At 38.6% G+C, this 12,411-nt stretch overlaps 1 protein-coding gene across 15 annotated transcripts in view; it reads right to left on the bottom strand.

Annotated features, from left to right (window-relative positions):
• The window catches only part of ITSN2 (intersectin 2), a 151,144-nt gene that overhangs the window by 47,282 nt on the left and 91,451 nt on the right, over positions 1 to 12,411 (bottom strand). For all 15 annotated transcript variants that reach the window (XR_003967941.1, XM_030311539.2, XM_030311536.1 and 12 more), the window contains 7 exons: positions 12,132 to 12,337; positions 9,700 to 9,764; positions 7,720 to 7,886; positions 3,461 to 3,506; positions 3,257 to 3,378; positions 1,421 to 1,517; positions 548 to 739 (listed from right to left, as the gene is read on the bottom strand). Coding sequence is in view for 14 of the 15 variants with exons in the window: in XM_030311539.2 (XP_030167399.1) it covers positions 548 to 739; positions 1,421 to 1,517; positions 3,257 to 3,378; positions 3,461 to 3,506; positions 7,720 to 7,886; positions 9,700 to 9,764; positions 12,132 to 12,337 (895 nt within the window). In the remaining variant the exon portion in view is untranslated. The remainder of the gene's footprint in view (positions 1 to 547; positions 740 to 1,420; positions 1,518 to 3,256; positions 3,379 to 3,460; positions 3,507 to 7,719; positions 7,887 to 9,699; positions 9,765 to 12,131; positions 12,338 to 12,411) is intronic.

Raw genomic sequence — 12,411 nt, 5'->3', positions numbered from 1 at the left:
ATTCATATGTCTCTTATGGCATCAGGTATCTTTTTAAAAAAATCACCTAACAGAGTTTTGCGCACAGTTTAAACCGGTTTTCAATTTTCTCCTAATCTGGATGATCTGTAAATATGTGAGTAATAAATGAGAAGGCTGCAAAGATTAATAGCACCTGTACACTAAAAGGGTAATTTGAATAGGTGAGTACAGTAATTACTAGATACTCTTTATTAAGCAGGAAAAGATTGTTAGAGGCTAAAAAAGGATGGTGGTAATGGGAAGTTGAAGCATAGACTGCTTACACCCAAGAACCTGTTAAAGACTTACAAATTTTTTCAGATGAAGTCTAACAGTAAGGTCTAAAGCTAAGAAAAAAGTATAAAATAAAGCAGTATAATTTTTGATTTTGTAAAAAATTTCCTTTTGCATTTTATTGCTTTAGTCACTAATATTCGCTTGCTAAGAGTGCTGAGTTTAAGATATGCTCCAGGACAGAATGAGTACAGTGCTGTGTCTATTAAAGCTTTTGCACTAGTTGAGGGGCAAATAGTTGGATATTACTCACACTGTTGACTTGGATCGGAGTCTGTTGTCATCTTAACATAGTTTGAAGGAAAAAGACCAGTCACCCCGTTGATTTCTCCTTGCCACCAGTCAGGATCATCTTTGTTCAAAACATTGATAAGTTGTCCCTTGGAGAAATTCAGCTCATCCTCGTTATTTGCTACATAGTCATACATAGCAATCACCTGACATACTACGAGAAAAAGAACCAAATAATAAAGTAAATTAATTATTAATACAAAGATCACATGTTATAACTCGCCTAGAACTTAAATGACTCTACTATTAAATGTTAAAATTAGGGTAAAATTTTTCTTGAGCTGCTCTGCTTCACCCTCCTTCCTCCATTTTCCTATTTTATAAAACAAGAATCTCCCAACTACGGTTAATCCAAGTGAACTGCTTCACTTTAAATAGTTGCCTTTTTTTGCAGAGAGTGAGAAAGAGAGAGTGCAAGTGGAGGAGTGGTAGAGGGAGAAAGAATCCCACCCAAGCAGGCTCCTTGCCTAGCCTGAAGCCTGCACAAGGCTTGATCTGGCAACCGTGACATCACGACCTGAGCCGAAATCAAGAGCTGGACACTTAACCAACTGAGCCACCCCAGTACCCCAACTGCTTCACTTTAAGTATAATAGCATAGCAATTCCACTTTGAAAAATTCCAAGGAATGAAGTGGTTCAAGTATCACTTAAACAGTTGGCTGTTTGTATACAGATCTTTTTAGAAAGGAAGTTCTCATTGTAACATTACTTTCAGACAGAGTTAGAAAAAGAACGAATTTTTAATATTTTTCAAAGCATATGCTAATCTAAGAAGTGGCTGAATTTCAACAAAACTTCTGTAAGATGAAATACAAGTTAATTCACTTCCATACCAGGATGAAAGGCAGGTGTAGTTCTTTCACTACTTGGACCCAAAAGTTTAACATGGCTGGCAGGAAACCATCCTTTCTGTCGCTTTTTTCCTCTGGCCTATAAAATTAGCAAAAGGAATATGAAAGATGGGATCAAAAATAATTACTGAGACATAAACTAAAAATGGCTGTGCAGTAAAGAATTTACCCTTGTCCCAAGAGACGTCTGGACTCTACCTTTGGCTCCTGGGAGGTAATCTCTAAACCTGTGGTATGTCCTGACTGATAAGTGTCTTATTTCCACTGGGCCTTGACCATGCCAGACAGTCTAACAATGTGACTTATGGGGGGCGCTCTGGGTGATACAGTATGAACTCAACCTCTAAAAGGATTGGAGACTAAGTTTAGCCATAAGTGCAGAACCATGTCTATGATGTAAAAACTCTGGACACCAAGGCTCAAATGAGCTTCTGTGCTTGGCAATACTTGATGTTTATTGTTGCCAGGAGTCAATGCTGTCCATGACTCCACTGGGAGAGGACAATGAAACCTCTGTTTTTGGAACCCTCCTGAACTCAGCCCCATACACCTCTTTCCTTGTCTAATTATAATCTAAATTACTTTGCTGTAACAAACTGTAACTATGAGAAGAATAGCTCTCAGTGTCTCATGAGTCTTTCTAGTTAATTACTGAACTTGAGAGTGGTCTTGGGGACCTCCAAACTTCCAGCTGGTGTCAGAAGTCAGGGTGGTCTTGGGGACCCCTGAATTCTGCACTGGCCTTCCAGGTCAGTATTAAACAACTGGAAGGCTCAATATGCATATCAAAATGGCGCTGAGAACACTACTTGCAGAAGTCTGTTAGAGAAGTCTATTAGGAGGTCTTCTGGACTCAAGAGTTCTCTGGATACTTCACACAAATAATATTTATAAACTAAAAAGACCCTTCCAGAGTTCTCCTAGGAATCAAGTCAGTACTTAAAATGGTACTGTGCACAATGAACACCTCTTGGGGCTCTGTCAATAATTAATGCAGAGATCACAAATAAAATTTGTGGAAAGCCATGCTCGTCATATTGTTGGGTCAATCTTTAAAGCAAATCAGGAAGGTGGGATTTCAAGGAGTTACTCAAGAAGATACTCAATTTTGAACCTCCAGTGTTCTTTAGGATTGTTTAAGACTGATGTGCAAGAATGAAGCTGTGTTTATCCTCCATATTACAACCATATATCAAACCTACATAAAAATATAGCTATTATACCTCTCATGATCTTTTAATCTTAAAAAGCTTTTTATTTTTAGTCTTTCTAGTAAGGAACTTTTAAGAGAAAAGAACTTTCTGTATCAAAACATATGCAATAACTACTTCTGTTAACATTTTAGGAAAACATAGGTTCATTTATGCCTGCATTTCCTTTCCTTGCATTGCTGTTTCAAAAACATAAGACTATGGTAGAGAAAGTCCAATGAGTAGCATTTTCTCAGTACACAGCCTGGATAATGTTTCTTCTCCTAGATAGAAGAGGCTATATACGGTAAGCCTGGGGTTATCCCAGGCAAAGATGATAGTATGCTTTCCTTTAAGACGGTGACCTGTGGTTTATTAAAGCAGGTATTGGAAAACAATTATGTCTGTAGAGAAAATTATTCTTGGTATCGTTACTTATACCAATTCAGCTGTGCTAAAAATAAGCAGGGAAGAAACTAGAGGGGAACATAATACACTACAATGTTAATATTGATTACCTCTAAGTGGTATGATTATAGGTGATCTAAAATTGTTATTAATTTTATTTTCTAATGAGCGTGCATTATTTTTATAATAAAATTGATAAATATTATTTAAAGGTTATTACCTGTAATTCCCCTTGCCACCACCCACTTGAATTTTTCTTTAGGATTAGTATTAACTGCCCGGGTGCAAGGCTAAGTTGTTCAGAACCAGAAGCCACATATACTGAAGTTACTTGAGCAATCTCTGAAAAGAAGACAGACAAGAAACTATGAATTCAAGACTATTAAACACTGTAGTACTTTTTTAACTCCATTATTATACATACCAGGTTTCTTGTTTGATGTTCCAGATTTGCTAGCACTCCCAAAACTCTGTAAGGAAAAGACATACTGTTTTATCATTTTCTAATAATCCAGATGTAAGAGTACAAAGGCTATTATGAATTAGATTTCTAATCCCCAGGGTTCTTGTTTCTTTAAAATGAAGGTCTACTAACAGACATTACAAATGGATGATGCTGGCATCTAGTGACTCAACAAGAATAGCTCATTTTCTGCATCTTACCTGAATATCAAACATGAGCATCTGGGCCAGATACCTCTCATTTATCAGGTTAGCATCAATGCCCACTACATACAATATATCTTAAGGCATGTGTGAGTTCTGCTTCCTCTACCTAGGAGGTTTTTAATTTTTTTTGTATGTTCCCCATGAACGTAAGAACAACAACAACAAAAATCCATTTCCTGGGTGGCAACTATAACCTCAGTCTGACTTAACAGGATAGGGGTGCCTGGGTGGCTCAGTCGCTTAAGCGTCCGAGCTCTTGATGTGAGGTCATGATCTCACAGTTCGTGAGTTCAAGCCCCACACTGGGCTCTGGAGCCTGCTTTATATTCTGTGTCTCCCTCTCTCTCTGCCCCTCCCCAGCTTGTGCTCTCTCTCAAAAATAAATAAACATTAAAAAAAAAAAAAAACCCCAAATAGTTGGGCCAACTACATTCCTTCTTTTCAGGAATTTGAACAAATAAAGGGATGGAATAGACAATTTTTTTGTTGTTGTTAGTGAACACAGTTATAGTTCAAGTATTGAAGTGGAATTGATGGGAGTCCTGGCCTAACATTTTCTGGGTACTTATGACAGAACAGTGGTCTAAGAATCTTACATATATTCATTTATTCAGTTCTCATGACACTAGTAAGTATTATAATTGTCCCCATTTTACAGAGAATGAAACTGAGGTACAGAAAGGTGAAATAACTTGTACAAGGTCACCTAGCCTCTAAGTGTTAGAGCCAGAAGTCAACCTACATGGTTGTCCCATGTGGTGTGTGCATCCCTGGGGACAGTCCTTGAGGCCCTTCCAGGAATCCAGAAGATAAAGACTTTTTGCATAACATTTTAAAGACATTATTTGCCTCTTTCATGGTGTTGACATTTACAGTGGAGGGTAAAACTGCTGATGCCTTAGCATGAATCATGGCAGCGGAGCCACATTATACTAGCAGTCCTAGTATCCTCACCACCACAAGCTCACAGGAAAACAAACAAAATGGTTCCACTTAAGAATGTCCTTGATCAGGGGCGCCTAGGTGGCTCAGTCGGGTAAGCATCCGACTTCGGCTCAGGTCATGATCTCACGGTCCGGGAGTTCGAGCCCCGCGTCGGGCTCTGTGCTGACAGCTCAGAGCCTGGAGCCTGCTTCAGATTCTGTGTCTCCCTCTCTCTCTGCACCTCCCCTGCCCATGCTCTCTCTCAAAAATAAACAAACATGGGGGCGCCTGGGTGGCGCAGTCGGTTAGGCGTCCGACTTCAGCCAGGTCACGATCTCACGGTCCGTGAGTTCGAGCCCCGCGTCAGGCTCTGGGCTGATGGCTCGGAGCCTGGAGCCTGTTTCCGATTCTGTGTCTCCCTCTCTCTCTGCCCCTCCCCCGTTCATGCTCTGTCTCTCTCTGTCCCAAAAATAAATAAACGTTGAAAAAAAATTAAAAAAAAACAAAATAAACAAAAAAAAAAAAAATAAACAAACATGAAAAGAATGCCCTTGATCAAGGGGCGTCTTGGTGGCTCAGTCAAGTTAAGTGTCTGACTTCAGCTCAAGTCATGATCTCATGGTTCTGTGCTGATAGCTTGGAGCCTGGAGCCTGCATCGGATTCTTTGTCTCCCTCTCTATATCCCTCCCCCACTCTCACTCTGTCTCTCACTCAAAAATAAATAAACATTAACAAAAAAAATATTTTTTTTTAATTTAAGAAAAAATGTCCTTGATCAAGGAGTAAAAAATTAAATCTTAATGAAATACCATCTTTTAATATTTTTATTTTATTTTCAAAGTATGTTCCATACCCAATGTGGGGCTCGAACTCACAGCCCAGAGATCAAGCTCCACCAATTGAGCCAGCCAGGCGTCCTGAAATAAACTCTTTTTTTTTTTTTTTTTTTCAACGTTTATTTATTTTTGGGACAGAGAGAGACAGAGCATGAACGGGGGAGGGGCAGAGAGAGAGGGAGACACAGAATCGGAAACAGGCTCCAGGCTCTGAGCCATCAGCCCAGAGCCCGACGCGGGGCTCGAACTCGCGGAGCGCGAGATCGTGACCTGGCTGAAGTCGGACGCTTAACCGACTGCGCCACCCAGGCGCCCCAAATCTTTTAAAAATTCTGTGTGACTCAACAGAAGCATGCCTGCGGCCATTTCTGCTGCATACTGAAGAACCAAGACAGCTGTCTCAAGGAGAAGCACTTGTGTGATTACACTGCGAGCTAAACTAGGTTTGTCATGGAACGACATTTTTACTTGAAAGCACGACTGAATGACAAACTATCCCGACTTGGGGTTTAGCAGACATTTTCTCCAAGATAAAGTATGCTTGTCATATCAATGAAAACTGCTGACAAATTTGCTGTCAATGATCAAATTCAAGATTTCAAGAGAAACCTGAAATTTTGGAAAACTTGAATCTACTACCCTGAGCTTGACAGTTTCACAGTATTTAAAGACTTTCCTATGAGGGGCACCTGGGTGGCTCAGTTGCTCAGGCGACCGACTTCAGCTCGGGTCATGATCTCACGGTCTGTGAGTTTGAGCCCCGTGTCGGGCTCTGTGCTGACAACTCAGAGCCTGGAGCCTGCTTCGGATTCTGTGTCTCCCCCTCTCTCTACCTGTCCCCTGCTCACACTCTGTGTCTCTCTGTCTCTCAATAAAAAATAAACATTAAAAAAAATTAAAAAAAAAATAAAGATTTTCCTAGGAGATCAGTGGTGACATTAACAAATGTTAACTTTTTGGTATTGTATGATGAAACGTGTCAATACTAAGAATATGTGCATAACTCAGTGATTCAGTATTTTCCAAATGACCAATGAATGATGTCACCACATGGGTAATGAATAATGTTACCAGCATGGGTAAAAAATCCATTCAATTTTAATTCAACGGTAAGAAATGTTCACTGATATGGCTTTAGATTCCATGTGTAACTAACCTGTAAAAATTTAACACTTACCAAGTTTTGGTGTAGTAATATCAAGGAATATCCACAGATATCTAAAAATGTTATTAAAATATGTCTCTGTTGGGGCACCTGGGTGGCTCAGTCGGTTGAGCATCCGACTTCAGCTCAGGTCACGATATCATGGTTCGTGAGCTCAAGCCCCCCGTTCGGCTCTGTGTTGTCAGTGCAGACAGAGCCTGCTTCAGATCCTCTGTCCCCCTCCCCACCCCACCCCCACTTCCTGCTCATGCTTTCTCTCTAAAATAAACAAACATTTTTTTAAAAATTAAAACAATATTTTTCTGTTTTCTCCCATATCTGCGTGAGGTTGAATTTTCTTTGTGCACGTCAACCAAAAGAATGTATCACAACAGAGTGAATACAGAAACAGGAGAATCCACCTGTCTTCAGGTTAAGCCAGACATTAAAGAGATTTGCAGAAATATAAAACAATGCCCCTCTTTTCACCAAACTTTTTTGTTTGAAAATATATTGTTGGTTTTCATAAGAAGCAAGTTATTTATATAACCATGTAATGGGTTTAATTTTGTTACTTTAAAATAAGTAAATATTTTTAAAACTGCAGTTTTAATTTCTAACATGGAATATATAACTATATTTAACCCATGCATTAAAAAAAACTCTTTAGAGTCCCCAATTTTTTAAGAATGTAGAAAGTTCCAGAAACCTAAAAGTTTGAGAACTGCTGCACTGTACCATACTAGTAGAAGGATGAAAAGCAGCAGGAACTCATAATGTAGGGCAAGTCACATTAACATCAGGGCCTTAAGGTAAAATTTTACAGACTCCTTCTTGGTGATCCCTTGGTAAGCTTGCCTGGATCTGGGATCATCCCTAGCTTTAGTTACCATGAGACCAGCCCTACCTCTGGGTCCTGTTCTTAGAAATTTAATGAAATCCTGTCTCTCTTACCTAACAGGATCCCTATAATAAACTGGTGCTACCTTAAGTGGTTTTCTTACAACTAAATCCTGACCAAACCCATATATACAGGAGTCTCTGTTTTAAGCATGAATCTCAAGACACAAGAATGGAATCATTTTGTTTCTATATCAAAATAACTTTACCTCTTGATCTTTTGGTTTGACATAATTTGATGGAAAAATTCCAGTTCTATCTCCAATACTTCCTGTCCACCATTCTCCATCTTTCTGGGTCACCAATATTTCTTCACCTTCAGTGAAAGTCAAATCTCCAGGTTCTACACTTGAATATGGATAAAGTGCAATATATTCTGTCGGAAACAAAGCAAAAAGAAACTAACTTGGGTTGTAAGATTATAGAAGGAAAAAAATTATGTTAATCTCCAAATCCTGTATAAATTACTGTAAAAGACCTTATAACTTAAGAAAACCTAATGTAAAAAGATCTTAAAACAGAAAAAGGAATGAAGCGATTGTTTAATAATTTCTTAGAAAAAGACTACTCAACATAAGTCATTATCATGGAGTTTCTTTTTTTTCCAACTGTATCATCATCTTATCACAGAGAATAATCCATAAACACAAACAGATCCAAGTATCTCTACAGAGTCAAGATATGGAAAGTATTCTTCAACCTCCTTACACAAAATATATTTTAATATGCTAGGTTCTTTTCTCTTTAATTCTTATATAAATACAGTTATGAAAATGCCCAATATTCAGCTGACACCAGTACCAGAGGCCAAGCTCCACCACAATGACCCAGCTTCTAGCACAGTGCTTGGCACACAGATGCTCAAAAAATACTTGTTGACAAATGGTCTCAAGGGAAAGGTCTACATGTCAATATTGGCTTTGGTTTCCGTCCCTGTTATTACTACTACTTGGAACAAACAGTCGATGATCTGGCTTTAGTCTTTCTTTTCTAGTTATTTTTATTTGTCAACCTGGAATTTCATCTGTACATCCTAAACTAGAGATGACCGGGAACATCATCTACGACCTGTTTACTATTCACATTGCCAGGATTACTCAATTTATGGGACTTAACAAAACCAGAAATGCATGCAACATTTAGGTATGCAGTAATAAGCAAGGTCCTTCCCAAAAAACTCCTCACTACTTTCCCAGACTCATCCCATAGCACTCACTCCACAGTGAACCTATTATTCCAGCCTTGCTGGTGACCTGAGTTTCCTAACCATTCATAGCTATGTTCTGGCTCATGACTTTCTCTCATTCCACAAGACCTGTCTCTTCCTAGGTCACTATGCAAAACCCTACTCCTTGCTTGAGATGATTCAGTACTGCCATGTCTGTGGATTCCCAGTTCCCACTTAAAACGAAGTTATGTCCACTCATTATAGAATTTATTACAATGGTACCCCTATCTTCCCCAGTCTACTGTGAAGACTCAGGAGACTGTGTTTTATTCATCCTTGTATCTTTTAGGCGCTAGCATAAAACCTTAAACACAGTAGCTACTATATAAGCAGTTTAAATTACCACTAAACTGATTTTCTTGAGCAAAAACAGAAACATATAATTACTTCACTTCAACTAATTTTACAATGGACGTATATAATTCATTTATAAATAACGTTAAATAAAAATGCCCGAAATGAGGATAGACAATCTTTCATTTTTTCAAAATAAATAATAAGTTATTAGTCAAACAACCTAAAGGGCTACAGAAAAAATTTTTGTAATAATTATAATAAAACATACCTTGATTTCAAATCCTACTTAATGATTTATAGGATCCACCATAATTAAAATGCAATTTGTAAACAACTAAACGTACTAAAATTGCCTTATTTTCTAAATTACTGTAACGCAGGTGTATTATAAGAAAACAAAAAATTTCATGCTATCTCACTGCGACATCTTTTATTTATGATCTTACTTACCAAGTCTATGCTGAATGTTTGTAGTACTGATTCTCTAAAAATGCCCTATTTTTTCTCTAGTCTCAATATTCACGTGAAATAAACAAAGGACAGGTTTTCCTAAACTCACTTTAAGACTGAAGACACAGAAACAGGGAGGATAACCACTGAGGGAAGTCAGATAGTCAATAGCTAATCTGACGCCCATATAATTTACAAATTGCCGAAAACTCACCCTCTCCACCTGTGTAGGCTGCAGAGGTAGGTTTCTTGTTTACAGCTGCATACAAAGCTTCTGGTCTGCCAGATAAATACAGAAACAGATAAGAAAAAACAACAATGAAACAAAAAGCCATCAACAAGCAAAACCAAGAAACGTGACAGAAGGTGTTTGCGGTACATTCTTTTAGGACTTTCTAAAAGGAATTTAAATATTGTCTCAGTAAACAGGCTAGAAATATTCTCATACAAAAAACTGTAGGGGACTAAGAATGCCTAGTTACAGATTTCTAAATTTTTTACTACAGTCAAGTAATTTCAACATGATTTTTAAATAGTTTTTTAAGTGTAAGATATTTTGCCTTTCTAAAAGAATGTAAAAGTCACCAATGCTTTGGTAAATGGACAGTTATTTGGAAAAGCACATGGCAGGCTTGGCTTCATACAGGGAGAACAAGGACAGTATGTAAATTTTAGTATCTGTTTAGAGTACACTACACTTAAATATATAAAAATAACAACTTTATTTTTTATATTTCAGAGGAGGTAAAACTTTAATTTCCAATTTAACCCAGGAAATGGAAAAAATCTGGAAGCCTGTCATGTTTAAGAGCTAGACATCTGGGGGAGCCTGGGTGGCTCAGTCAGTTAAGTGTCCGACTTTGGCTCAGGTCGTGATCTTGCAGTTTGTGAGTTCGAGCCCCGCGTCAGGCTCTGTGCTGACAGCTCAGAGCCTGGAGCCTGCTTCAGATTCTGTGTCTCCCTCTCTCTCTCTCTGCCCCTCCCCTGCTCACACACTCTCTCTCTCTCAATAATAAATAAATGTTAAAAAAAATTAAAAAAAAAAAAAAAAAGCTAGACATCTGTAGGATGCACCAGGACTTCCCAGGATCCTTGAGGAAACTATATAGTAATAAGTCAGTACTCAGAATGGAACCTCGCTACAACTCATGGCCACAACTGAACGCACCACCGCCTTGTTTAGGGCATGATCTCTCCATTACTGCAGGTTTTCAAATTACAGGTCTTATCTGTTAGAAAAGATGAGTAATGAATGAGAAGTTGGGGGGAACAGCATTTAAACTTACTGCCTTTACGCTGAAGTTTTCTTCTCTGTAAAATGTTATGGCGTTTAAGATAATTCCTGTAAAGGGCCCACCACAGTGCCACACGTCAGCTCTGAATTGTTATCATTTACACACTTCTAAATCTAAAATTCTGTGTCAGTCTGAAGAGCAAATTTCTGCACTGGAACTAAAAATTCATACAGAGAATCTCAGCCTTGAAAATGTTTTCAAAGATTAATTTACTCTTTTTATCCCATCAATTGGAAAACCGAAGGCAAATAGGTTATTCCACATAGGCTGACAAAAAGAACAATCAGAACTCAAGCCTCTTGATTTCCAAAGACCTGTCTCTTTTCATTCAATCAGATCACTTTTTTATTTGGATCAACTTCAGTATAAAACACAAGGAGACAGCTGCCCATCGCTACTTTTGTACTTATTTCTTAAACATCTTAAACATGCCTGGAGATCTCACTCCTCTACAGACTGGGAAATTAAGGCCAGAGACCTTTTTTAGTTTTTACTTGTTCTTCACTTGAAAATTGATTCATCTAGGGCGCCTGGGTGGCGCAGTCGGTTAAGCGTCCGACTTCAGCCAGGTCACGATCTCGCGGTCCGTGAGTTCGAGCCCCGTGTCAGGCTCTGGGCTGATGGCTCAGAGCCTGGAGCCTGTCTCAGATTCTGTGTCTCCCTCTCTCTCTGCCCCTCCCCCGTTCATGCTCTGTCTCTCTCTGTCCCAAAAATAAATAAACGTTGAAAATTGATTCATCTGATTGTTCATTCAATGAATCCTCTCCTTATTCACTGAGCTAATATGACTGAGAAGCTACTATGCATTGAGATTACACTAGGCAGGAAAAAAACCTGAAAAACAAAGACACGGATCCTGCCCTCCCAGAGCTTATGATCTAATAGGAGAGATGGGTAAGAAAATAAATAATTGCAACCCAGTCTGTTATGTGCAGTAAGAGAGGTATGATCTTCAAGGAATTCTGGAGGCCCAGAAATGGAATGCCCTACACTTTGGCAATGGGGAGGCCGTCAGCAAAGGTTTATTTAAATACTGACAATGCACGGTAAATAACAAGGGAGAAGTGCTCCAAAGGAAATGAAAAGTAACTCTTGAGCTGCCACAAAGAAAGCAACAGATCTAAAATTTTAAGCACTCTGAAAACTTTAGGCATCTGAAATAACTAGAATAAAAGATATTCTAAAACTGGTACAAATATGTGAAGTACACTTTTTTTCACTCTAGAAATCCCCCTCTCGATATTCAAACTCAAGCATAAATGTTTTATTTTATGGTATAGCCAGTGTTCTTCAGCCGACTCATTAGTGAAAACACCAACATCCATATCTCACGTAAACACAAAATGCTTACTCTTCCCGCTTGACTTCACTCCCAGGGAGTATTTTGACATAAGATTTTGGAAACCACCCTCTTCCTCCATGCACCTCTCCAAACCACCAATTTTCTTGCTGTTCCAAGACAGTGATAATATCATGTTTTGAAAAGTTCAAGTGGTTATCCTTCTTTGCAGTCCAAGAACACAGGGCCTGCGCCTTTAGGTTTTCTACAACCTGTCCCTGTGAATATAAAAACACAAAATTTTTAAAAAAGTAACCACAATTTTTGTTTCCTACTATATAGGTTGTTCACA

Source organism: Lynx canadensis, chromosome A3 (assembly GCF_007474595.2).
Source record: "Lynx canadensis isolate LIC74 chromosome A3, mLynCan4.pri.v2, whole genome shotgun sequence".
Classification (NCBI taxonomy): Eukaryota; Metazoa; Chordata; class Mammalia; order Carnivora; family Felidae; genus Lynx; species Lynx canadensis.
Note: the sequence above shows the minus strand (reverse complement) of the source record. Positions and strands in the feature narration are given on the sequence as shown.